This window comes from Prunus persica, chromosome G4 (genome assembly GCF_000346465.2).
Source record: "Prunus persica cultivar Lovell chromosome G4, Prunus_persica_NCBIv2, whole genome shotgun sequence".
In the NCBI taxonomy this organism is placed as follows: Eukaryota; Viridiplantae; Streptophyta; class Magnoliopsida; order Rosales; family Rosaceae; genus Prunus; species Prunus persica.
The window spans coordinates 11,200,196-11,226,809 of NC_034012.1; the positions used below are offsets into that span (position 1 = coordinate 11,200,196).

The 26,614-nt window shown below is 37.5% G+C and overlaps 6 protein-coding genes and 1 pseudogene across 6 annotated transcripts; 5 read left to right on the forward strand and 2 right to left on the reverse strand.

Annotated features, from left to right (window-relative positions):
- Positions 6,509-10,216, forward strand: LOC18780725 (receptor-like protein kinase THESEUS 1). Its single transcript, XM_007213591.2, has 2 exons — positions 6,509-6,938; positions 7,265-10,216. The coding sequence occupies exon 2, from the start codon at positions 7,337-7,339 to the stop codon at positions 9,857-9,859; it is 2,523 nt and encodes an 840-aa protein (XP_007213653.2). The 5' UTR covers positions 6,509-6,938; positions 7,265-7,336; the 3' UTR covers positions 9,860-10,216.
- On the reverse strand, positions 11,464-13,396 carry LOC18780399. The gene is made up of 2 exons (XM_007212648.2): positions 12,650-13,396; positions 11,464-12,494 (listed from the first exon to the last, which is right to left on the reverse strand). Exons 1-2 carry the CDS (start codon positions 12,885-12,887, stop codon positions 11,704-11,706), a joined length of 1,029 nt encoding a protein of 342 aa, XP_007212710.2. The 5' UTR covers positions 12,888-13,396; the 3' UTR covers positions 11,464-11,703.
- LOC18779460 (phytohormone-binding protein) lies at positions 15,071-17,338 on the forward strand. The gene is made up of 2 exons (XM_020561423.1): positions 15,071-15,367; positions 16,733-17,338. Exons 1-2 carry the CDS (start codon positions 15,184-15,186, stop codon positions 17,014-17,016), a joined length of 468 nt encoding a protein of 155 aa, XP_020417012.1. The 5' UTR covers positions 15,071-15,183; the 3' UTR covers positions 17,017-17,338.
- LOC18779186 (phytohormone-binding protein) lies at positions 18,317-19,051 on the forward strand. Its single transcript, XM_007212292.2, has 2 exons — positions 18,317-18,497; positions 18,712-19,051. The coding sequence occupies exons 1-2, from the start codon at positions 18,317-18,319 to the stop codon at positions 18,993-18,995; spliced, it is 465 nt and encodes a 154-aa protein (XP_007212354.1). The 3' UTR covers positions 18,996-19,051.
- LOC18779104 (phytohormone-binding protein) lies at positions 19,939-20,688 on the forward strand. The gene is made up of 2 exons (XM_007213458.2): positions 19,939-20,209; positions 20,339-20,688. The coding sequence occupies exons 1-2, from the start codon at positions 20,032-20,034 to the stop codon at positions 20,620-20,622; spliced, it is 462 nt and encodes a 153-aa protein (XP_007213520.1). The 5' UTR covers positions 19,939-20,031; the 3' UTR covers positions 20,623-20,688.
- LOC18780268 lies at positions 20,734-22,464 on the reverse strand (annotated as a pseudogene).
- On the forward strand, positions 23,177-26,612 carry LOC18781494 (lysine-specific histone demethylase 1 homolog 2). The gene is made up of 2 exons (XM_007213568.2): positions 23,177-25,461; positions 25,598-26,612. Exons 1-2 carry the CDS (start codon positions 23,928-23,930, stop codon positions 26,308-26,310), a joined length of 2,247 nt encoding a protein of 748 aa, XP_007213630.1. The 5' UTR covers positions 23,177-23,927; the 3' UTR covers positions 26,311-26,612.

A 26,614-nucleotide genomic window follows, 5' to 3' on the forward strand; every position in this document is an offset into this window, starting at 1 on the left:
AATTCAAGCCCTATAAAAAATAACGCTCTATAGGAGGTTATGATCCACATATTCTAAATAATTCATTGTAAAAGAGATGTTTGTCCCATAAGTGACAACATAAACCCCTGAAGAGGCATTGGTACCCCAAAGCAATGAGATGATTATAAATTATGCATGCGCATGCACATAAGAATTGTGGGATCATAAAATTGATGATACATTTGGTTTATTAGTAGCTACTATAATCATCAAGGGCTATGATTATATTAAATCACGTTTCATGAATGTCGACAAGTTAAGTGATTGGCCAAAAATGGAAATAGGCAATTCCATTTATCACTAAATAAGAAGAGTTGGATATTGAACCTATAACTCAAACACCAAATTACAAATGTTCAGTATGAAGGTTACGAATTGGTGTTTGTGAAGTGAAATAAGATCACTAATATGACATAAGGTTTCCTGGGAGAGACATGTGGTTTTAGTCTCCAATTTCATCGTAAATGCATCCACATTTCTATAAGTGCGGTTGTTACTTTAACGCAAAACTTATAGTATGTGTTAAATGCATATTTATTAAGACTATATGGTACATGGAAATCCTCAAAGCTCATGAAATATTTGAGATATATCGGATGAAGCAACCTCTTGAAAGATATAAAGTACCACAATATTCTTAATTAAGAGTTAACACTAAGAGTTTGAGTATTTTGAATTCAAATTTGATATTGTTGTAACATATTCTAACTACTAAATTAGTTGTTGATACTCCTAAAGATTTCAATTTTGAAAAGTGAAAAGCAGGTTGAATAGTGTGATAGATGATCATGTATGAAGACAATGTTGCTTGTATTGCTCAAATCAGAGAAGGAGAGATATTAATCAGGGGGAGATATCAATCAGGGGGAGCATCCCAATTCTACTACATTCAAGGCAGATGCGTGTTGTACTCTTTTTCCCTTCGACTAGGTTTTTGTCCCACTGGGTTTTTCCTAGCAAGGTTTTAACGAGGCAATATAAGCTCATCCATCACCATATCAATGATTCAGAAGAAAGTTTCACTCTTTTTCCCTTCGCTTTGGTTTTGTCCCACTGGGTTTTCCAAGCAAGGTTTTTAATGAGGAAACAATGTCATTGTATGGTGGACATCCAAGGGGGAGTGTTGTAAATGCATGAGTTGGTGGATGACCACCATACCTCTTAATATTCCACCGTTGGATTTTATGTAACCTATGCACTAAGTATTTGTAATTAATGCTTGTAACCTATAGGTATATTGTAAATGATGGTATTCAATCTCCTATCTTGTAAGCCTATAAATAGGTGGTTCTACCAAAGATTTAGTAATGAATAAACATGGTGAAGCTTTATCTTTAGCATATCACTTCTCTCTACATTTTCTCCTTCTAATTTTATAACAATATACAAATTTTCTCCTATGCATACATTATGTATTTTCTACTACTCGTCTTTTTTTTCCTTCGTTTTTACAATGACACCCTATGCGGACCCATATATATGCACAAAGATTTGAAGATGAGACATATTTTAACATTGAGTATTGAGAAGAGAAATATAATATTGTAGAGCTAAAGTTCCTTTCATTAGTCGTTTAGAGTTTGTGAGTTTTTCAACATCGTTAACATAAATATCTATATTTATACGTCATCTGCTGTTAATATTTCAGTGCCAACAAAATCCAATTTTGAAAGAATTTCAGTATAGATATTTTTGCAATTTTAACTTATACAAACAAAAACCGGGAAAAACTTTTGAGATAGAAAAAAAGACGATAAGATATTATTAGCATGACTATCTTGTCTTTGGCATATGTCCTTTTCTTGAGTGACAAACAAACTATATTATATATATACAATCCCTTTTTATAAAGGAATTTTTCAAATAATTTTATTTGAGGGACGTCTTTTAGAGTCCTCTACGAATTTTTTTTCAACGATCCAAACAATCTATTTTTTAAGTTTATATTTATGGATCATCTTTGCAAAAAATTAGACAAATCGGAAACCGTTTTGATATCCAATTGTATTCTACAAAATCAATAAATATGGTGCTTTAAGAAAGTATAAAATTTCAATAATTTCAATTGAGTGGTCAAATGATATTGGATTCAAGTGATTTTTTTGTAGATATGATATTTGAATGAGTATCTACAAAATACACAGTTTGGATTAGTGAAATACATTATAGAGTGGGCCTTACAAGAGTGTCCCTTAATGAAAGCTCTGTGTGTATATATATATATATATATATTTCTGAAATAAATTAAATAACAATTTATCCAATTACCAACTAAATAAAAAAATTAATATTTGTTAAATTTAAGTTTAAAGTTGCTATGTTAAAGAATAAAGGAGAAAGGGACGTTGGTGATGATGGCCATTGGCCATGTGCTTGAAAGCGGCGCAATATAATTTTATAGCAGAAAAGCTCAGCCTTTGAATTTTTTAATGGATGGCTGGCTTGCTCTTGTTCACGTCAACTCTGGATTCTGCACTTCTACTCTATTATACATGTCGTTTACCACCGCTGCTGTATGAACTATATGACTATTACCCACGTAAAACGCGCACATATTAATGTCGTCCACATTTTAAAACTGGATTAAATCTTAGTCATGATTTATCCCTCACACGTGCACTGTTTCGCACGCACACACTTAAAAATTCTAATTAAATTCTGTGTAGTTGGAGAGAGATAAATTTTGTTGATGAACTTTGATATGTAATTTCAATTTTGTTCTTCAACTTTGAAAAGTATGTTAAGCTTTCAACGTAAGTGCGGAGCCAGATTTAGGCGAGAGATGGAAGGAAAATTGATATATTTTATAGCTCTCTTTGTGGAAGGAAATTGATATAATCCTGCTTTTAATATAAATGGCTGCCAAATTTCCGTAACAACACGAATATATAACAGTAAATTTGTACTATATATATATATATATATTACTTTATAAGAATTTTTTTTTTTGCATATCGCGTGATAACACTTCCACATGTCATAGTATTATTGGTCGGAAGATAGCAAAATAATATTATTCCCGTATTTATTTATTTATTTTTGAGAAATGGAATTCATTTATAGAATCAAAGTAGCGTACATAGAACGATATGAAATAGTAGCCTCGTTAAAATCTTCCTGAGGGACAAATCCTAGGGTAGGAAGGAGTACCACACATGTCATTGACTAACAGGAGAATATGAAAGAGTCACACAAGACCAATGCTAGAGCAAGATAAAATAAAACTGCAAACTGACACATAGACCTCTGATGCATGGGCCTCCAACGAGAACACTACAACACAATCCAACTGTCAAAAGAGTCCTGCTATGAAATCATAGTCTTTTGCTTAGCCACAAGACATTGAGAGCATCTGACAGAAAACACGATACGTCAAGAAGAAAGAAAACATCCACTAAGCACACCATCTCCAGCCACCTCCAATAGCAATTGGCGATGAAAGAAGAGAAATCTGCGAGGAACAACGCAAAGAAGAAACTAACCCTACAGATAGGCTAAGAAAGAAAATAAAATAAAAAAGCCTCCATGCACGCCATATCATCTCCACACTGACAAAGAAACCTCCTATAAAAACATAGTCCTTGAGACATGCGGAGAATCAAAGATCAGCTAAGGGGAAAAAGAAGAAAACACCACACAACAATAACAAAACTGGCCTAGCCACTTAACTTGAACACGGGGATCAGGAGTAAGAGCATTCGTCTGATACCAAGCCCACGAATGCTCCAAGAACACATTAAGGAAGGCACCTCGGCAATTGGGCCAATCTCCGTAGGTTTGTTAGGAGGGACACCAACATCACCCGGATTCGCAGTCCCCATCACAGAGTAACCAGCCAAACCCGTAAAGATGGGTAAAAGGAGGGTACCCAACAACCCTAGTAGTTGTTGACTTGGAGACTATCGGCACAATAGCAGTAGCAGACCCGTTGAAACCATCACACTAAGGCAACCACCAAAAATGTCGACGCACTGAGGAGAAAGTGAACGGCCAAACCAACACCCATGATCTGAGAGAGACAACAACGAGATTAGCACCCCAGAGTCAAAGAGAGGAGTGACAGTGGCAACTCGACGTAGAAGAAAAGTGACTCGACATTGTCAAGTCAAGGAGGGTGACGACGGTTGAACATGGATGAAAACGAGCGTTCTTAGGCCGAGAAGGGGATGCCGGCCAAACGTGAAAACCTAAACCTTAATATTTGATGAACGTCTCTCCTCGCATAGCGAGGGAGCACCCATATGAAAAATTACAATAATTTGAGAATTATAATATTGATTACTAATATAACATTCCATTATCCCATTTTAATTAAGTTTTTCTCCTCGTGTAGGTAATGGTTACTCAGTAAGTGAAAATGATTATATAATTAAACTTTGTATTTCATATTTTGGTCTCCACCGCTACTCCTACTACTGTTCTCTTAAATTAGTTTTGCAAGATGATCGATAAGGCTGGAAGGTCTCGGTCTAAAATGATAGTTGCTTAGTTAGTTTTGGCCTTTTCCACCATGTAGATGCAGCCGAAAGCAAAACATAGCTAGCAACCGAACAACAACACAGTTTTCACCAACAAAAGAGAGCATATAAATTTCCACTTGTAGTTTGTCTTCTTAGACTTATTTTCTTTAGAGTGTTGGAAACAAATGTTGAATTTGAACTACAATATGATGAATAATTAGGAGAGTGAATAACAACTAGCTAAAACAACTAAGGTCTCATTTGATGGCCTATTTGGATTTTATTGGAGTTGAGTCTAAATCAGTCTTTATCAGTCATATTCTTCTAGGTGCGGAATTTGTAAGATACAATATGTTGAACTGTTATCTATTTTAACAAGTCCAGTTCGAGCGCACCAAACAACGGCCAAAACTCTTGTCCATTTTAATTGAAATAGTGTAGTCCAGTCTCACCCACCAAACATTACCTAAAGGAAATAGGGTATGGTAGCTAAATATAGTTTCACTTGACTTATCATATTTCATTAAAATTTTAGGTGGAATCCTTCACAAATAGAAAATTAGGTGGAATCTTACAATTTGGTAAGTCAGTTTCCTATGATTAATTTCAATTCATACTTGTCAGTATGATTCAATGGTGAGGCCCATTATGCATGTGATACAGTTGTATAAAGACACAAACGGTAATCAAATAAAAGATTGACAATCCTCTATATAACACGGTTTGCCAATGACACCGCATGCATTTATTTTATTTGTCATTTGGCGATTTTTATATGTCCTATCGAAGAATAAAACCAAATTATAAATAAATCATCTCTAATCTTTCGTTAAATTCTAACTCAAGTTTAACTATAAGATAATATCGCTTAAAACCTAGCTTCACGTCTCCAAGTTGTCTAAACTCTTTTCTAATCCTAAGCCTAATCTAATCTTCTCCAAGAATTAAGATACCAACTATTTGCCGTATGTAAGAATATAAAAGCATCTCTAATATTTCGTTAAATTCTAACTCAAGTTTAAGTATAAGATAATATTGCTTAAAACCCAGCTTCAAGTCTCCAAGTTTTCTAAATTCTCAAAAAAATTAATATAATTATTTTGGGGTTCTCTGGATTTAATTCAACCACTGAAATGTTCTTTCTCAAAATTTGAATTTTCACTCGAGTGTGTATTCATATTTGAAAAAAGAAAAAAATTTGTTTGGAGGCTTACATGGCTTTCTCTCATGCTTGACATAAGAGGATATTAATTTTCTCTATGACAATTTGCATAAGGCATTAGTGTTCATATAAGGTGTCGCATGATTGGTAATGGAAAATGAATTTAATTGTAAGATATGTCAATAATTTATACCCACTTTTCATCAATAGAAACTTTAAAACTTATTACAAATTTGGCCAAAAGTTCATAATTTTTTTTGGTGAAGCAAATCAATACTAAGAGAACTAGTTCTAGTTCTTAGCAGAGCTATACAATTGTGGCATAATTGGACTGGGAAATCACATAACTTGTGAAGCCTAGAACTTGTCGAAAAGCTAAAGCCAAGAGTTTTTGTTACCATTGGGTTTGAACTATTTGTGTGTATATACTTTTTTTAGAAGGAGAGTAGTTTTACACACATATGATGTTATGGGAGTTCGAATATGAGTTTGAAGTATTTCTGTTGAATGTTGAGTGTGTGTTATATTAACCGAAAATAGCTCTTTTTTCTGAAGTAAATTAATATATTTGAGTTTTGAAATATATAAGCCAAAAACAATACATTTTTCAATATAAGTGCTTAAAATTTTCTTTTTAAAAAAGTATCCAATTTTCGTGATCTGAAAAAAGTACCCAATTTTCGTGATCTCACGCTGTTAAAACGCCGTCAGAGAAGAACACAGCCGCACCAAACGGTCCAGTGAACTTTTATCAACTCTGCCTCCTCTTCATCTCAAAGCCGCGTAAGTGCGGGTCCCAGTGACTCTTTGGTCCCAGCAGAGCAACCATTCTGTTCAAAGTAAATATTAGGTTATCAGACAAAAGAAATCTCTTGCATATTTATGAACCTTCAAAAAATAGAAAAAGAAAAAGAAAGAGAAATAAGTTGACAGTGCCAAGGCTCAGTTACAGAATTTTCATGGCGTTTTCTGTTATATTATATTCCAATCTTTCTAAAGATTCTGAGCATCAAAATCAAACTACAATATCTATTAACACAGCTGGTTTCATGGGAGGGATATGAATTTTTGAAGTTTCATATCCATTTTTCTTCTTTGTGGGGTCCTCCTCCATATTTTGGCACTGTAATTGACAGCCTAATCAACAGCCTGGAAAGGGTGGTTATAACCGCACTAAAAGGCTCGAGCTTGATGGGTTTTTGTGGTGGGGTTCACGTATTCTCAACTGGGTTTCTCTTTGGCACAGACCCAATTCACTCTGCAGCAAATTGTTTCCATTTTGCTCTCCCATTGAGGTAAGAGCTCTCAGAAGGCTCAAATCTTTGTCTGTTTATGTTGGAGAATTTGAGGGGCGAGTTCAACTTTGCTCTGCACTTGAGCAATGTTGGTGTTTATGACTTTTTTGGTAATGCTAGGATTTTACTACTCGGTTTTTAATTGGGTTTTTGTGTATTGAGTTGGATAGATCTGGGGTAGCTCAGTTTTTGGGGTTTTGGGTTTGAGTCATTGGAGAACTGGGTTTTCGGCATTTGGGATTGTGAGGACTTGCTTTTGGTGAATTGAGTATTGTAGGATTTGAGTTTTTAGATCTTGGTTGATTGATTGGGTTTGATTGTGGCAGCTTTTCGATTGCTGCTTGAGAAAGTTGGCATTCTTTTCCTTCATTTGCCATTGAGGATCTGGTTTATTTGACATGGTGAAGATGAAACTAGTAAAGTTGGTACCTTTGGTTCTTGCTCTTGTATTGCTTATGAGTCTTAGATCATCTGCTTCATTCACTCCTATCGATAACTACTTAATTGCTTGCGGTTCTTCGAAAAGTATCACATTTCAAGGTCGAACCTTTGTTCCTGATACACAACAATCTTCCCTTGTACTAAAAAGTGCAAATTCTGTAGTTGCTAGCTCCAATTCTACTGTCCCTTCTCCAATTTACCAATCTGCTCGAGTTTTCAAGGCAGCAGCTTCTTACAAATTCAAAATCCAGCAAGAAGGCCGGCATTGGGTCCGCCTTTATTTTTACCCTCTTACAAGTCCTGGCCAAAACTTGGAGTCTGCTCAATTAACTGTGGTTACTGATAATTTTGTACTCTTGACCAACTTCACTTTCAAGAACTATAATGGTTCTTATCTGTTCAAGGAGTATGCAATCAATGTAACTTCAGATACCTTGACTCTCACCCTCATTCCTTCAAACAATTCAGTTGCTTTTGTTAATGCAATTGAAGTTGTATCTATCCCGGATGCACTGCTCCCTGACCAGGCATATGCTGTGAATCCATCCGCTCCTTTTAGTGGCCTTTCTGACCTTTCCCTTCAAACAGTTTACCGGTTAAACATGGGGGGTCCTTTGATCACTGCTCAAAACGATACCCTTGGAAGAACTTGGGAGAATGATATGAAATACCTTCATGTGGACAGTTCTGCAGTAAATGTATCAGTCAACCCTGCGAGCATTAAATATCCACAGGCTGTCACAGCCGAAATCGCACCAAATTGGGTCTATGCGACTGCCGAAGCCATGGGAAATGCAAATGTGCCCAATGTGAACTTCAACATAACTTGGGTCCTTACGGTTGATCCAAATTTCTTGTATCTTGTTCGGGTGCATTTCTGTGATATTGTCAGCAAGGCTCTGAATAGTCTTGTTTTCAATGTTTTCGTGAATTCTGACAATGTGCTCTCGAGTCTTGACCTCTCTTCCATTACTGGTGACTTGGGTGTGCCTTATTACAAAGATTTTGTGTCCAACTCCTCAGCAGGAACTTTGACTGTCAGTGTTGGTCCAGATTCAATGGCGGATATCACTAATGCAATTCTGAATGGGTTGGAGGTCATGAAGATCAGCAATGAGTTGGGGAGCTTGGATGGGTCTCTATCAGTGGGGAATATCCTTCCTAGTTCACCCTCGAAGAAGAATAATATAGGAATCATAGTTGGTTCTGCTGTAGGAGCTGTATCTGTTATGGCAATTATTGGTCTCTTTTATTGCTGCTTGGCATTCCGCAAGTCAAAGAGTACTAACCAAGGGACATGGCTGCCTTTGCCTTTGTATGGAAATTCTCAAACCATGACAAAAATGTCTACAACTTCACAAAAGAGTAACACAGCAAGCTGCATTTCATTAGTTTCCTCCAATCTTGGCCGCTTCTTCATGTTCCAGGAAATTCTGGATGCAACCAACAAGTTTGATGAGAGCCTACTTCTTGGAGTTGGTGGTTTTGGTAGGGTTTACCAGGGAACACTTGAAGACGGGACAAAAGTAGCTGTTAAAAGAGGAAACCCAAGATCTGAACAAGGTCTTGCTGAATTCCGAACTGAAATTGAAATGTTATCTAAGCTCCGCCATCGCCACCTTGTGTCTCTGATTGGCTACTGTGATGAAAGGTCAGAAATGATTCTGGTCTATGAGTACATGGCCAATGGACCCCTCAGGAGCCATTTGTATGGAACAGATCTCCCAACCCTATCATGGAAGCTACGGCTCGAAATCTGCATTGGGGCTGCAAAGGGTCTCCATTATCTCCACACTGGTGCAGCTCAAAGCATAATTCACCGAGATGTGAAGACAACCAATATTCTCTTGGATGAGAACTTTGTAGCCAAAGTTGCTGATTTTGGCCTCTCAAAAACAGGTCCAGCTCTAGATCAGACCCATGTGAGTACAGCTGTTAAGGGTAGTTTTGGTTACCTTGATCCTGAATACTTTAGAAGGCAACAGCTCACGGAAAAATCAGATGTGTATTCATTTGGGGTAGTTCTAATGGAAGTTCTGTGCACAAGACCTGCTTTGAATCCTGTTCTTCCCAGGGAGCAGGTCAACATAGCAGAATGGGCGATGACCTGGCAAAAGAAGGGCATGCTAGACCAAATCATGGACCCAAATCTGGTAGGGAAGGTAAATCCAGCTTCTCTTAAGAAGTTTGGGGAGACAGCTGAGAAGTGCCTTGCTGAGTATGGTGTTGACAGGCCATCAATGGGAGATGTCTTGTGGAATCTTGAATATGCTCTTCAGCTTGAGGAAACGTCATCTGCACTCATGGAACCTGAAGATAATAGCACAAACCACATACCTGGTATCCAATTAACCCCACTTGAGCCATTTGATAACAGTGTGAGCATGATTGATGGGGGGCACTCCGGCACAGATGAAGATGCAGAAGATGCTGCCACAAGTGCTGTGTTTTCTCAGCTTGTTAATCCTCGCGGAAGATGAGAAGACAGATCATTTGCCTGTCTGAGTCTTGGTCCCATTAAAAGATACTAGTCATCTTGGCCTTGAGAGTGCTCAGTGAGGGAACAAGGTTCTTTCTTAGTTCATTATTCTTGTTGTTGCCACAATTTTCTGTCTACGATTTATTTTGTAATATAGTTTTGGTGGGTGCCAATTAATCCATCAGCAGGTAAGGTGCCAAAGGATTTTATTATTGTCTTCATATATAAATCCATCTGGGTTTCAGAGCTTCCCATGTTTTTACAAAAGTAAATGATGTCTTTGTATTCACATATTTTATTGTTCATAAGATATAGAGAATAAGCAGAGTATGTGACCTCTGTATACTTACAAGTTCCAGAACTCGTTATTATTTCCTTCATACAAAATTTCTGATATTATATTAAATTATTTTCACATTATTATTACCAGAATCTTGTTCCGGGGGGAAACACTAAAAATATCCTGAAGGATTATCTAAGAAATGACTACAAATTTGGCATGCTCTCAGATAACTACTGGGAAACAATTTCTTCTAGTTATGTAATAGACGAAAATTTCTTTGCCGGCTAGCTGAGCAGATCTAAGATGGGAAGAGAACAATTTGAAATTGTTTTTAGGTCTTGGTATGTAGGACTTCGTAGATAGGGGTTTGAAGAATGCAATTATAGGTCAGATTAAGTGCTGAAAAGTTGCCACACCCACAGGTAATGCTTCTGTCTTTCTCAGCATATATTTAGGCCTGCCGGACTTTAAGTAAATTTAGGTTTTACCCATAAAAAAACTTTCACTTTTGGAAAAAGTCAAAGCTTTTTCAAAAAAGACAGAATAACCTCTCAACTTTCAAACCAAAGACATGCAAATGTAAAGGATTTCTTAGGAAATCAAAAAATAAATAAGGGCAATTTTGTCCATTTTTGCTTCTTTTAAAAAATTTCTCTCTCCTTTGGGCTTTTCCAAAGTCTCCCCGGACTTTATTACTTGACATGTTTGAAATTCAATGTCCCTGAAGCCTCCTTGAGTTCCTAAAGAATCAAATCCCTCTTTGCCTGAGACCTCAAGCTAGTTGTTGCACCGGTGGTCCACGAGCAGTATAACTCCTAAACCATGAAGTACCTTTTCCTCTAAACTTTGAGTTCTTGGCAAAGACAATTAGAGTGCTGTAAGAGCAGCCTTGGGTAGAAAGTTAAACTGTACTACTTTAGGAACTATGAACACTATTCACTTGCTTAACCAGGCCTGTATGCTATATTGCCTTTGTTTCCTCTGTTTTCTCATAAACCAAATGAGTGGTTGAAAGAAAGGTTTCTGAATTGTCTTGAAATGGAGTTTCCAACTTTGGTAGGCTTTTGGTTTCTCTTAACATCTTAAGAACCGATACTTCTCCTAACCCTTATTTTTATTTATTTATTATTGTTCCTCTCCCTTCCCAAAACTCAAGTTATAGACCGGATCTCCCAAAACCACGGTATTCTTCTCCGGCATTTAAAATTTTACATGTCATATATCTCCATTGTTGAATCTCAATTATAATACATGAGTTTACAAGTGAGTTATCATTCTTTCTAAAGGTATTTCCTATGCTGATAGAAAGCATGAAACTTAAATTTCTTCATCAACTGCACACTTTCATTTATTTGGGGAATGCAAAAATTTAACATAAAAGGCTCAGCCAAACTTACTGAAAAAACAAATTGTAGAAATTAACAGTACACACAAGAGAAACACTTAATTAAATCTTGACTATTATATGAAATCATCAATAAGCACCTCTTGACCACACAACTTTAATTATCATCTGAGAAGTTGAAACCTTCACTTATTCCTTGAGAATGTGACAATAGCAGTTATTTCCTGCAAACTATTCCATTTCCGCCGAAGGAATTACCAGTACAATCGAGCTTTCCGTAATCCATCACCCTTGAATCTGTTTGGTCCAGCTTCCCAGATTGAGCGAACACACAAGCAATGCAATCTGCTGAGACAAGTGATGTTGTTCTGTACTTTTGTTCACCACCAACCACTGGCATAGCTACTCCAGGCTTTGCTGGGTTCTTGAAATCTGGCTGGTAAGTCCTTCCAAGCACTCCTTCAACATTTGAGGATAGGCCATAGAATCTGAACTGTACTTCCAGGTGAGCAAAACAGTCATCTGATGGTATCTGATAATTGTGGATCCTGTCATCTTCCTTTGTCACAGGCACCACATTTACTGAAATCTCAGCAACTTCTGGGAGAGTGATTAAGACACTGTTCTTGCTTGATGTTCGCTCCACTCTAATGACATTGCCTGGAGATTGCCACACAGAGAGATGGGATTCTGGGATGACTAGCTCCTCTCCATTGTAAGTGAATGTCAAGAGGTCAATTTCATCATCCCATGCTGATGCTTTGGTGGCCTCAAGGGAGAAGCTGTTAGAGTCAAAAAGGAGTCCGAGGGCCTGAATCCAAGTATAGTCCCTGGTTCGTCCTTCAGGGCGGAGACCAATGAACCGGGCATTGATTTGGAGGTTGGGATCAGAAACTAAGCTGAAGTACTCATTTTTCTTGCCGTGGAAGTAAAAGACAATGCCATCTCCACCAATGAAGCGAGGGTCCATGCATGCTGATCCAGGGCCATCGCAATTAGGCTTGCGCTCTATGATTATCACCAACAACAACAACAACGACAACGAAACCCTTGTCAGCAATGATTTTAGCCCAGGTTTGTTGAATTTTAATACATTCCGAAACCAAAAAAGAAAACAGAGAGTGAGATTACATTATAAAGACATAACAGTAGGAGTAACTTACTTTTGCACTCAGCTTTGCATATGGGCGAGTCACAGTTGAGGTAGCAAATTTTAGCGTTCTTGTCTGTTGGTGAAGCAAATGGACATTCCTTTGGGCAGGGTATCTGCTTGAGAAAGCAGCGGCTTTTCCGGCCGTAGCAAACTTTGATATCTGAAGTTCCCTTACTCTGTGCTAGAACAGCAGCAGATACAAAGAGTAGCACAATGATCAGTGTCTTTTTGTTGCCTAAGAAATCCATGGCTTCTTTTTTCCCTATTCAATGGGAATGAAATGCTGATATATATAGCTCACACCCCTTTAAACTAATCTAACAAGTGGGTTTTATGGCATTATCTTTTTCGAATGTACACATTCCAAGTCTGGTAATACGAAGAACATGGGCTCTACGTGGTTCCCTTAAATACTTTGCGGGATGGTTAATCTTGGTCAATGCTTTGGGGCTGGTGATTGTGATTGAAGACATAGCTATTGTTGACAATTTGATGATTTTTTTATTTATATTTTTCTCTTTTGTTTTTGCTTTGGATCTGATTCAGAATATGAGTTTGCTGGTGATTTGACAATATCAATGCCATAATTTGCACCCGATAAAATGGCTCTGTATGCCTGCATTGTCTGCTGTTACTTTATTTTTTTCTTTCTTAATTGCTTGTGCTTTCTGTTGTACGGTATCAACAGAAACTAGAATTATATATTCTCAACCTTCTTGCAACTTGCCCAATTGGCCCATTATTATTGTACACTATATATCATTTGTTCACGAAATCAATCAAAAGAAATGCATTCATTCAATGAACATTTCTTATGGGTTTGGACCAAATTTGGGCATAAGCTGAATCTGGTAAGCCAACAGATAATTTTACGTACTTTTTTTTTTTCCTTTCTACTTTCTAGGTCAAAAGTTTAAGGTATTTTAGCCTTGGTTACACAAGTGCACCCAGGTTCGATTCTCGTAGGAGATAATCTTGAGGCAATCCAATATAATACTCCCCCCTCCCTCTTTCTAGTGAATGACCAAAAAAAAAAAGAAGGTATTTTAGTCATGGCCTGTATGAGATGAGTGCTTAGCATTGTTTGGATGTTCACCAAAGTTATAGAGGGTTTGAAGCTGTTTTTGCGTGTGCAATAACACCAACTTTGTGAGTTGACATTTTCTTGAAAATTGAAATGGCATACAATAAGAACATTTTGCACCCTTAATCTTCCTTGTTTTGAGGGAAAGAACTACAACTGGTAAAATTGCAGGCAAGATATCTAAATTTGACACAACCAGAATCAGAATAAAAGACTCTAAAACAGGACAATATTATTTTGATGGTATTGCCGTGGTTGCGAAGTAATTGAGAGCAAATGGAGAACAAGTCGTTGATTAGAGATTCGTTGACAAATTCTTAAAAGTATAACTAGGAAAATTTGAACATATTCTTAGGCTAGTACATGAGTTGTTTAAAAACAGAGAGCTTTCGAGAGAAGCAAACAAAGCTCATTAATATTAGAGATCTTATATATAGGTTGAGTACAATTAACTTAATTAACCATGATTAGAGTAATATTTACAACTAAGTGACTTGCTGCCTAACTAATGCGAAGTTGCCTAACCCCAGTCAATGTTCTTGAATTGGTGAGCCGGACTTCTAGATTGGTGACTTTGAGTACAAGTAGAGATCTGATTGGACTGCTGTATTGTATCACTCTTGAGCAACATTTTCTTGCAACTCAATTTTTAAAAGGGTAAGTTCCACCCATGAGTTCCTATCATGATATCAAAGCAGATTTCACTAGGAAACTGAGGTTGAGTTCATGGAAGGGCGGGTTATATAGGTTGCATTAAAATGAACGTTAGTTTTATGTGTGGTCATATTATGGAGTCATTAAATATTGGGTTATCGAGCTACCTCAAGGGAACGAAAGCGCTATGAGCTTAATTAGATTGAAACAATTTGATTCAACCTTGATGCAAGCAATATTGGAGGAAGGGGAATTCGAATTGATCAGGACCTCGGTTTAGAAGTAAATGCTCTTTATAATAACTTTCATAAAGCAACTATCGAAAAACAAAAAAAGAAAACAAAGGGGTCAGGTCAAATGTCACAATTGCTAGAAGTTTGGTCATTATGCATTATTATTATGTGACATATGGATTTCAAAATTTTCTTCATGGATTTCTCTGCAAAAATAAACTTCTGTAGTACGGTCATTGCATCAGAGCTTTTGGTTTTAGCATCTGAGTGGTACAATAATTACAATATCATAACATTTTTCTGGTCTAACAATATCATAATCTTTGCCTCCAAATGTTTAATATTAGTGAAATCAATAGGATTAGGGGGGACCATTTTCGTCACCATATAGTTTGGTATGAACTCAATGTCACACACTGGACTTATTGAACAACAGATGTTGGATTTAGTGGATAAAAGATGCTCCTGAACTTTTATAAATACTACTAATCTCACTCACCATGTACATAAAATCCCAGTTATATTTTCCAAAGCTCCATACCTGAAAGATTTTCGGGGTTCGGAGAGCTAGCCATGGCTGTCAAAGAGAAAAAGGATCAAAAAACAGTTGGTGTTGGAGTTGAAGCCCTGTGGAGAGCTATGGCTAAGGATACAGTTACTGTTATACCAAAGATAATGCCTAGTATTGTGCGCAGGATTGAAGTGATTGAGGGAGATGGTGGCCTTGGTTCTGTTTTGCTCTTCAATCTTGGCGATCGTGAGTACCGAAATTTTCTTTTTGCAATTGAAAGGTGGAATTTGATTAAATCAAGGATAGAATATCTCAGTTTTAGTTCGTGGAAGGAACTTATATTTCTATATGGAAAATTTTAAGATAAATTTATAATAAAACTAATTTCTTGCATTGAATTTATATATAAACACTGAAATTTATAAATTGATGAAACAAACCAAAAAAGGTCAACTTTAATTTTTGTTTAAAATTTGAATGATGTGTGAAATACTATTATTATCCTTACATTATGATTAAAAATATATATATAGTGATGTCATTGTTCTAAATTTTAGGTTTTTCAAAACTTGTATGATATATTTAGCCGTTTGAAAAGTCAAATGGGTTTGTTTCTACTCACATATATGATCACCGCCCTTGATGGGTTGAGAGAGAGAGAGAGAGAGAGAGAGAGAGAGAGAGAGAGATAGATAGATAGATGGTAGCCGGTATGACGGCTTGTGTGGTGCTAGGGTATGGGCTATCAATGGATCATAATTTGATCCGGATCCGATATAATTAATAGGACATGGATTTGGAGAGAGAGAGAGAGAGAGAGAGAGAGAGAGATGGTAGTTGGTATGGCGGCTTGTGTGGTGCTAGGGTATGGGCTGTTAATGGATCAAAATTTAATCTAGATTTGATATTTTTTAATAGGACATGGATTTGGAGAGAGAGAGAGAGAGAGAGAGAGAGAGAGAGATGGTAGCCGTTAAGGCGGCTTGTGTAGTGCTGGTATGGGCTGTCAAGGGATCATATTTTGATCCGGATCCGATGTAATTAATAGAAAATGGATTTGGTGGCAATTCAATAACTTGATTATGTTCCGAATCTATTCATAAATACGGTGAACTTTTGTAAATAAATAAAACTATTTTCAACTATTCGTAGATATGACATAAAAGAATTTGGACCGGGTTATCGTATAATTCAACAAATCGGATATGGATCTAATTGTGAATGATCCATTAGATTTTCGGATTAGATCAAGTTGAAATTATTTTGAAATCGGATCTAGTCGGATTTCATGTGCTCTGCTCAATCTCTGACCCATTTACATGTCTAGTATGGGTGGCGGGGGACAAGGGTGGGGTGGGGAAGTTATCTTGTGAAAATTTTAACCTCATTTTTTAATTTTAAATTGGACTTTCAGATGTTTTTAAAGTTACTAGTTTTTTTTTATATTTTTATTATTAGGATGGTGTAAATGTTGCGAAATGCGGGTAAATGCACAACTTCTAAATGTAGAAGCTCGGGATCCAACAAGTTGTTACATGTTTTTAAACAATAAGATGATGTTAATGGAAGTTTTTTCTTGTTCTTTTCTTTTTTCTGAAACAAAAATGCCAGATCATGTAGAGTCCAAGAGAAAACAGACAGAAAAAATTGTGGAACTTGACGACTCTGAGTATCGATTTGCACTGAAAGTATTGGAAGGTCCGGCGCTAACACTGCGCAATTTTTCTGCATTGACAACTTCTTTCCAACTTAGCAAAATCGGAGAGCAGGAGACCTTGGTTGATATGAAAGTGGTGTATGAGACTGAAAAAGAGGAAGCTAATACCGGAGATATAGCATTGCAGCCTGCGATTTCTTACATTCAGTTCCTGGAGAAATATGTATTGGAATCATAGTGGGAGGATAGCTTAGCATCATCCTAGTACTGAAATGTGTTTGATCGATCAGTTCAAGCCAACTAGCTGAGTTAGGTTCATCTTGTCAGATTAAATAACAGTGGACTTTACCTTGAGCTAGCAAATAAGGTTTTTATTGTGAATAAATGGTAGCAGCTACAAAGTTGCTGCTGGTATCAGAAATTTGGCATCTCCTTGATTTGGATGATGCAGTGTTGTGGGCAGTAGCAGTTTCATGAATTGTTGTGTTGTGCATGCAGCCTCCCTACTTTCTTTTTATTGAATGAGACTTCTTTTGGTTGATAAGATTACTATTCAAATAGATTCATTGGATTTGATCATTAATATTAAATTTATAATGTTACATTGTGTTTAGTCATTTAAAATCCAATACCAATACTTTATATGTGACATTTTTATGATCCTTCCAACCCATACAAGCTTAGAGTCAAAATCCGAATTCATAATTTACCTTCAAATAAATGGAAACCAACATAACATAATATAACATATATAGTCTATCTTGTTATGGATATTACCAAATATGTGTAATAAGATTCGGGGAACTTATGGCAGATAGAAATGGGTTATAGAAAAGTTATTTTCAAGAATGATTGTCTTCAAATCGTTTAAGCTTTTCAAGTGGCTCAGGTCACTGAGTTTTACCCATGTATGTCATATTGTTATTTGGATGACTCTCTTTACGGTGCGTTTGGATGAGAAAATTTAAAAGTAATAAGGAATTCATAAATGATAAAATTTAAAATGAGGGAAATTAATGTCCTAAATTTGTGAAGTTTCTTGTTTGGTATGGTTTTAAACACGAAATTTAATGTTTATCATCTAGGAATTTTAGAATCGACAATTATTTAGATATAATTTCTAGATTTCTTTGTGTTTTTTAAATTCAAACATGAGAATTGGTTTATGTCAATTTAGAAATTTTGATTTTCGTCAAAATCTCAAGTTTATTTCTCTCATCCAAACACACCAAACAGTCTATCCTTTATACTATGTATTCCTCTTGATCTAATAAAATTATATCGCATTTTTATTAAAAGAAAAAAGAAAAAAAGAGAATTACCTAACTTTCATATACTTTATAAGGAATGCCATATGTAAATGAGCTTCTGTCCTTACAGAAACTATCCAATTGTGAAAGAAAACGGCATCTCGCATGCCAGTTTGTCAACATATGCAGAAGATGCTGCGTTTCCACTTGAAAATCATTTGTATATTTATGGCTTCGGTTATATCAGTCGATTATCTCTCTCTCTCTCAAAAACTACATTTGAGAGCCATGGTTAAGGAAATTAAAACTGAAGCAAAAGTAAGTGTTGGGATTGAAGCCTTGTGGAAAGCTTTGGCAAAAGATGTGGCATTTGTGACAGAAAAAGTCATCCCAAATTTGGTCAAGAATGCCGAAGTGATAGAAGGAGATGGTGGCATTGGCACAGTCTTCCTCTTCAATTTTGGTTCCGGTAAGTCCCCAACTCTTTTTGACACTTTCAAATTTCAATATTTGAATATGAACTTCTTTGCCAACAAGGTCTAGCCCAGTGGTCTCATGTTCGAGAAAATCCCCCTCTCCTTTTCCAACTTTGGCAACAAAAATAAAAAGCTTCTTCCTCCACCATATAACATGCAACAATGAATTTTATGTTTTCCTTTTCTTTTGTGAACAATGTTGTTCAGATGTACCAAAGATGAGTTATCAGAAGGAAAAGATTGTGGAGCTTGATGAGGCTGTGCATAAAATTGGGCTGCAAGTCATTGAAGGAGGACACTTGAACTTTGGGTTTTCTTCATACAAAACAACCTTCCAACTCACTCGAATTCAGGAAGAGGAGACCATGGTCAGTGTTGAGGTCACATATGAGTCTCAAGTGGAAGATAGTAGCATGCCATCAAAGACAGCAAAGTCTGTTTTAGCATTCATAAGGAGCTTAGAATGTTATTTGTTGAATGGTGCTATCTAGAATTTTGATATTGTTTTTGTTTGAATGCACCATGAGATGAGTCCTAGTCAACTCATAATGGGCTTTGACTGTTTCTGTTCTACATTTTGATGAGCAAATTTGGGCCATTTTATTGAGCTGGAGAAGCCCATTGTGTGAATTACCTCAAATTCAATTACCTAGAATGAAAAATAACAATTGAAGAAAAAGAAACTATCCATTGGTTGGCTTTCTCGGAAAAAAAAAGGTTTGTGTTATAGAACTAGAATAATCAGAGAGTATGAGAAGAACCACTAAATATTGGGAGTATATTAGGAGTGGAATTATATTTGCTCTTTGTGGTGTTTACACTGACAGAATTTCTTCTCATATAGAACTCACTCTCTCTTTTCTTCTCTGACTCTGACTCTCTTCTCTTCTAATTGGTTGTGTATTTTACAACTTTAGAGGAAGCCTATTTATAGGCAATTAGAATGGCCTCCTGTGGATGCATCTTCAACATTTTCTACCAACATCATTATTCATCCCAACATCATAATTTCATCTTTTGACTAATACCCCCTTACTTTATTCATGTGGACTTCACTTCTTACTTTATAACAGTTTGAAGTTTTTTTTTCTTCCATTGCTTTGCCTTGCCCCTAGTTATAAGCGTGCTAGTGGAATCATCTTATAATGGACAAGCATAAGTGGTAGAAGGAAAGAGTAGGAAGGTTATATTGAATTTCAGACCGAAAAATTAAAGTGTTGCGTAATACGATACACATTGCCAATTAATTTTAGATTAGATGTTGCAATTCTATAAAAAAAAACACATTGAGAAAGATAAACTTCTAATCAAGTATACAATGTTAGTAAACATGGAATAAATCGCTTTCTATCCTCACAGAAATAGGTTATTGGTGAAAGCAAAAGGCATCTATCATGCCACCGATAGTGTCCTTGTGTGCAAAAGATGCTTTCTTTCCACTAATCAAAATACCATCTGCATATCTATGACCTGGGTTTTATCAGTCCAAAGTTCTCATCCCTTTCTCTAAAGTTACATTTGGGAGCCATGGTTAAGGAAATTAAAACTGAAGCAGTAGTGAAAGTTGGGATTGAAGCCTTGTGGAAAGCTTTGGTAAAATATGTGAGATTTGTGGCACCAAAACTCATCCCACTGGTCAAGAATGTACAAATGCTAGAAGGAGATGGTGGCCTTGGCACAGTCTTGCTCTCCAATTTTGGCTCTGGTGAGCAATTTGCCTTAACAACTTCTTTGAGCTTCCTCCTCCATAAGAGAAAATTATATGCATGATGCAATAAGATTTTAATTATTTGGGTGATGTTATATGTTAATAATAATGAATATTTTTGGTCAGATATACCAAAGATAAGTTCTTCCAAGGAGAAGATTGTGGAGCTTGATGAGTCTCTGCATAAAATTGGGCTGCAAGTCATAGAAGGGGGCCATTTGAATCTTGGGTTTTCTTCATACAGAACAACTTTCCAACTTACTGCAATTCGGGAGCAGCGCAGCCTGGTCAGTATCATGATCACCTATGAGTCTGAAGTGGAGGATAGTGGCATACCGTCAACGATAAACATGTCTTCTTTCAATTTCATCAGGAACCTAGAATCTTATTTGTTGAATGATGCTACCTAGATTTTATGTTATTATATATTTTTATTGTTTGGTTGGGGCTGGCTGTTTATGCAAAGCACCATGAGATTCAGTAGTTGTTCCCTTATTTTGTTAAGCAGTGCTTGTGGTAACTTATTTCTTGCAAACAATCCCGTATCCTCCTAAGGAGGATCTTCTGGTGCAGTAAAGTGTGACACAATCCACAACTGCTGATGACCCTTCTTTCTCTGCCACACATTTCTGTGGCGAGAACATACAAGAAACACAATCTGCCCATAGAAGTGATGAGGTTTGATACTCGTCTTCACCCCCCACAACTGGCATTGCCATCCAGGCTTTGCTAAGCACTCCCTCAACTTTTGGGGACAGAGCAAAGAACTTAAACTGGAATTCCAAGTGGGCAAAACAGTCTTCAGAAGGCACTTGATAGTTGTGGATCCAATCATCTTCTTTGGTCACTGGCACCACATTGATCATACTCTGAGCAACATGCTTAAGGGACACAATAACACTGTTCCTGCTTGATATTCTCTCAACTTTAACATCTTTTTCGGGAGAGTACCAAGTGGAGGGATAGGCCTCTTCTAAAACTACATCGTTTCCATTGTAAGTGAACTTTAGGTGGTCAATTTGGTTGTCCCAAGTACCCACTTTGGTGGCTTCTACAGAGAAACTGTGAGAGCTGAAAAGCATTCCCAGGGCTTGAATCCAAGTTTAGTCGCGTGTTCGATCCGCTGGCCTGTGGCCACTGAAGCGATCATTGATCTGGAGGTTTCTGTCTGAGACTAAGCTGAACTGTTGGTTGCTCTTGCCATGGAAATAGAAAACAATGCCATCACCACCAATGAAGCGGGGATCATAGCATGCTGATCCAGGGCTATTGCAGTTTGGCTTACGGTCTAAAATATCAAACACTTCATTAAGTTTGTATTCATTAACAGAAAGAATTATCAAAGAGCATGATTTCCATGGATTCACCACCCAGTCCTATATGAAACTATTGGGTAGATAAAAATACAAAAAATGTCTTTTTCATTTTAAAACAAAATGCCAAATAACGCGTCTCTGTGTACAAAACAAACTCATTTCTGAGCAACGTTCTTTTGCCGTACATCTTGGACTACATATTAAAGGGTAAAAAAAAAACTACTTCATAACTAATGATCTGAATTGATAATCTCATGATATAACATGTCAAATTGTGTGACAAGAGAACATGTAAGAGAAAGAGGCATTCTTGTGATAAGTATATAAATTTTGAGTACATTAACACAAACAAAATGAACAAAATGATATGAAGGAAAGAATGTGATCTTATGTTTGCATTGGGCCTTGGAAATAGGTGAATCACAGTCAACATAGCATCGGCTTGCTGGGTTGGTACAGTGGAGAGAAGTGTATGCTTTAGCTTGAAATGCTGCACCTGCAACAAATACTAGGACAATGATTAATGTGGAACTGCTTCTTAAGACATCTATAGTTCTTAATAGGTTAAAAGAATTCCAAACAAGGCCTTATGAAGCAGCTGATAGATGTAGCAACTTAACTGGTTTTCCCCGTGCTATTTATAAGTTTTTTCTTCTGTATTTAATTCTGCTTTACAGTTTAGATGCTTATTTTCGAAGCTTGGGGTAGAATCAAATCTCTGTAACTGGAGAAGTATGAACACGGGCTTTGCTGGTTAGTTTCCTATTTTGAAGATACGTGCAACTTGTTCACATATATATAGAAGAGGGATATGCCTTCAAAATACAAATTCGATCACCTCCTGGTTTGCTTGCAGATGATGAAGGATTGGACTTTTGGTATTAAAATCAGCCATGAGTATCTGCATGTACATACAGAAGGTATTGCCACACGCATGGCCTCCCCATTAGTTCTTGGATTGTGCCTGAGCCTTGTTTTTCTTGGGAAGTAGCAATTTAATTAGACAATCCTCAAGAGAATTGAGTTGTACAGTAATATTCTCTTGGAGAGCTATACACGTGGTCTACATACCTTCTTACAGTTATCCTAGATGATGATTTGTTCCTCCATTGTAATCTTTCCACATAATGTAGGTGGATTCGTAGGAATGAGAGAGTTAGATTGGCTAAGTAAAGGGTTAGGAAGTCCGAGAAAGAGGTGAAGTGAGTGTGTTAAAGTGGCGCGTAATAAGTCAACGGGGTTTAGCCGAGTGGAAAAGAGTCTTGACTTGTAGATAAGTGGTCTCAAGTTTGAAGCCCCATGACACATTGGTAGTGCATGTGTGCAGAACTCTTCTCCCTTTATAGTTTACACTCAGACTTTCGCTTGTATGAAAAAAAATGGTAGCACGTAATAATATACTTAGATTGTCTAGGAAATTGATAGTTTTCTATAAAAATAACTTCCTTAGTTCATTGTAGTAATTTTAAAAATAGATTGGTAGACGTGAGTTAGGCCAGTTGGTTAAGAAAATGTGTGCTCCTTGCACTCAAAGTTATATTCTCTTTCTCGTACAATAGAGTAGTTTAAAATACTGCTTTGTTAAAATCAAAGATCATGGTCATTTTATTTGGAAAAAATTTAATAGATGTCGAGACTCGAGAGAGAGAAATTTGGAGTCAACAAAATTCCTTAGGAAAAAGAGAGAGAAATTTGCTTTTAGGAACTCTCTTGGTGGGCCACTTCAGGCCCTAAACACTTCGTTAGCGGAGCTTTACTTTTTTGTCATTTCGAGTACTGCTCGTCCAAGGCCCACCACCATCCCTTCATTTCCCTCCAATCCCATTCAGTTAACTCGTCTCCAGAGCTTTCGTGCTCGCACCAGAAAAACCCTAACTCCTACTGAAAATTACCCGCTTGCGATTCAACTCCGTCCAACCAGGTGAGTCGCCCTTCACTCCCAATCCTGCAAGAACCTTTTGCTCAAACTTCTTGTGTATTTTACACACGCTGTCCACTCAAATTCTGACTTCAAAATCGGAAATTAAGCCACAAATTTAGATTTAGTTTAATTTCTGCTGTCACTCTGAGTGATGGAAACTGTGAGTTTCTTGGGCTAAATTACAGATTGAAGTTAGAAATAACATGGGTTTTGTGGGAAGTGATTGATTTATGTGAATTTGATGTTCAATTTGTGTGTAAAGATGATCAAAGTCTCAATGATTGATACGAGAATCCATAAAAGTATTGATAATGGATTGCGACGTAATTGTTTGAGATGATATACCCGTTTGATACTTTGCTTAAGATGATATACTGGTCGCGTTCAAGAAATGCGGGATTGTGTTCTTGATTTGTTTCTGAGCTGACTTATTGATTTGGGTTAAGAAGCTGTCACTGAGAGAACGCGGTATAGGGTAATGGAGACACCAGGTGCAGCTGGTTCTGTTACTAAGCGGTCTCTAAGGAAGAAAGCGGGTTTGCGAAATTATGATGAGAATTTGATGGATGATTTCATAGAGAAGCATTTGGGTGGTACTTTGAAGAAAAGGAATAGAACCAAGGAGGATTTGGAGAAAGAGACCGAAATTGAGGCCATGATAGCATTGTCCCTTGGATTCCCCATTGATGAGCTGCTTGAGGAGGAAAAGAAAGCTGGGGTGGTCAGTGAGTTGGGCGGGAAGCAGCAGAATGATTATATTGTTGTGAGGAATCATATTTTAGCAAGGTGGAGGGGTAATGTGCAAGTGTGGCTTTCAAAAGGACAGATTAAAGAAACTGTGAGTGGTGATTATGAGCATTTGATATCTTCAGCTTACGACTTTCTTTTATATAATGGATACATTAATTTTGGGGTTGCACCATCATTTGTGGCTAGTATGCCAGAGGAGGCAACCGAAGCGTCTGTCATTATTGTTGGTGCGGGACTTGCTGGGCTAGCGGCTGCAAGGCAGCTTCTGTCATTGGGTTTCAAGGTGGCTGTTTTAGAAGGTAGGAATCGACCTGGTGGAAGAGTTTACACCCAAAAGATGGGGCAGGATGACAAATTTTCTGCAGTGGATCTTGGCGGCAGTGTCATTACTGGCATCCATGCTAATCCTCTTGGAGTTCTGGCCAGGCAACTTTCCATTCCGCTTCATAAGGTCAGAGATAAGTGTCCTCTGTACAAGCCCGATGGGACACCTGTTGATAAGGACATTGATTCTAAGATTGAAGTCATCTTTAATAAGTTGCTTGACAAAGTCATGGAACTCAGACAAACTATGGGTGGGTTTGGAAATGATGTATCTTTGGGTTCAGTTTTGGAGACACTGAGGCAGTTGTATGGTGTTGCTAGAAGTACTGAGGAGAGGCAACTTCTTGATTGGCATTTGGCAAATTTGGAATATGCAAATGCTGGATGTCTATCGAATCTCTCAGCTAATTATTGGGATCAGGATGATCCTTATGAGATGGGTGGGGACCACTGCTTTCTTGCTGGAGGTAATTGGAGATTGATAAAAGCATTGTGTGAAGGGGTTCCCATATTCTATGGAAAGACTGTCAATACTATTATTTATGGAGATGAAGGGGTTGAAGTTATTGCCGGGGACCAAGTGTTTCGAGGGGATATGGTCCTATGCACTGTTCCTCTTGGAGTTCTGAAAAAGGGGGCTATCAGATTTGAACCTCAGTTGCCCCCAAAAAAGATTGCAGCAATTGAAAGGTTGGGATTTGGGCTGCTGAATAAAGTAGCAATGGTTTTTCCTCATGTTTTCTGGGGAGAAGACCTGGATACTTTTGGATGTCTAAATGAACACGGCCATAAACGTGGAGAGTTCTTTCTGTTCTATGGATACCATACTGTATCTGGAGGTCCAGTTCTCATTGCACTGGTGGCTGGAGAAGCTGCACAAACATTTGAAAGCACAGAACCGTCCATATTGCTCCATCGAGTTTTAAGCGTCCTCAGAGGTATGTATTATTTGTGGTTGCCTTCTTCTCATGTCTTTGTGTCTTGACGCTTGGGGTGACCTTAGAAAGCTTCCATCTGGGTCTAGTCTACCTTCTTGTCTTATAGATTTGTTTTATTTGTATTTCCCCCCTTCAGGTATATATACTCCTAAGGGGATTGATGTGCCTCGGCCGATACAAACCATATGTACAAGATGGGGTGGTGATCCCCTTTCCTATGGTTCATATTCTCATGTTAGAGTACAGTCCTCTGGCAATGACTACGATTTACTAGCAGAAAATGTTGGAAACCGGCTGTTCTTTGCAGGTGAGGCTACAAATAGGCAACATCCTGCTACTATGCATGGGGCCTTTCTGAGTGGCCTGAGAGAGGCTTCGTGCATGTATCGCGCCACAAGACGTAACCAAAATAATCTGAGGAAAGTCATGCAAAAGAATGTTGGACCAAGCAATGATATGCTGGAAGATTTATTCAAGAGGCCCGATTTAGCATTTGGGAATTTTTCGTTTGTATTTGATCCTTCAACAGAAGACCCAAAATCAGTAGGGCTTATGAGAGTTAGTGTTGGGAGTAGTGAAGACAGTTATAAACAAGAGTTACCAAACAACTTCCAACATTCCTTAACCATACCCTTGCAGCTTTATGCAGTCATATCTCGTGAGCAAGCATGTGGGTTAGAACTGGTGGCGGGAGGAGATGAAAATAGGTTATCATACTTGGTAAAAGATTTTGGCTTGAAGCTGATGGGACCTAGTGCCCTGGGAACTGTAGGTAACTCCTTGACAGTTAGCATTGCCAATGCTAGAAGAGGCAGGGGAAGGAATCGCACGTCTGCTGGACGCCAGTAGGTTGCTTACAGTTCCAAGGACTAAACGTTGTTTTTATTTTAAGTTGCACACCTTTTGTATATCATCGAGCCATGTAGGTAATTCATTAGCTTCAAGAGAAATTGATCCCTTGGAGTTGAACTGGGAAAGCCCATTTTGCGTCTTTCTGTAGAACATGTCTTAACTCATCTTGACCCGGGGTAGCGGCTAACTAAAGAGTCAGCCATTCATGCGGCTGTGAAATTTTTGATTAGGTTGAAGACCTTGTACACGCATCCCATATCAATATAGAGAGCAAAATATCCATAGACGTTTGAAGTCAATC

Excerpts from the sequence above, each read along its gene's own strand:
- LOC18780725 (XM_007213591.2), top strand. The coding sequence starts at position 7,337 with ATGGTGAAGATGAAACTAGTAAAGTTGGTACCTTTGGTTCTTGCTCTT.
- LOC18780399 (XM_007212648.2), bottom strand. The coding sequence starts at position 12,887 with ATGGATTTCTTAGGCAACAAAAAGACACTGATCATTGTGCTACTCTTT. Across the intron at positions 12,495-12,649 it reads ATGCAAAGCTGAGTGCAAAA|AGCGCAAGCCTAATTGCGAT; the intron begins GTAAGTTACTCC and ends TGATAATCATAG.
- LOC18779460 (XM_020561423.1), top strand. The coding sequence starts at position 15,184 with ATGGCTGTCAAAGAGAAAAAGGATCAAAAAACAGTTGGTGTTGGAGTT. Across the intron at positions 15,368-16,732 it reads GCTCTTCAATCTTGGCGATC|ATCATGTAGAGTCCAAGAGA; the intron begins GTGAGTACCGAA and ends CAAAAATGCCAG.
- LOC18779186 (XM_007212292.2), top strand. The coding sequence starts at position 18,317 with ATGGTTAAGGAAATTAAAACTGAAGCAAAAGTAAGTGTTGGGATTGAA. Across the intron at positions 18,498-18,711 it reads CCTCTTCAATTTTGGTTCCG|ATGTACCAAAGATGAGTTAT; the intron begins GTAAGTCCCCAA and ends AATGTTGTTCAG.
- LOC18779104 (XM_007213458.2), top strand. The coding sequence starts at position 20,032 with ATGGTTAAGGAAATTAAAACTGAAGCAGTAGTGAAAGTTGGGATTGAA. Across the intron at positions 20,210-20,338 it reads GCTCTCCAATTTTGGCTCTG|ATATACCAAAGATAAGTTCT; the intron begins GTGAGCAATTTG and ends ATTTTTGGTCAG.
- LOC18781494 (XM_007213568.2), top strand. The coding sequence starts at position 23,928 with ATGGAGACACCAGGTGCAGCTGGTTCTGTTACTAAGCGGTCTCTAAGG. Across the intron at positions 25,462-25,597 it reads AGTTTTAAGCGTCCTCAGAG|GTATATATACTCCTAAGGGG; the intron begins GTATGTATTATT and ends TCCCCCCTTCAG.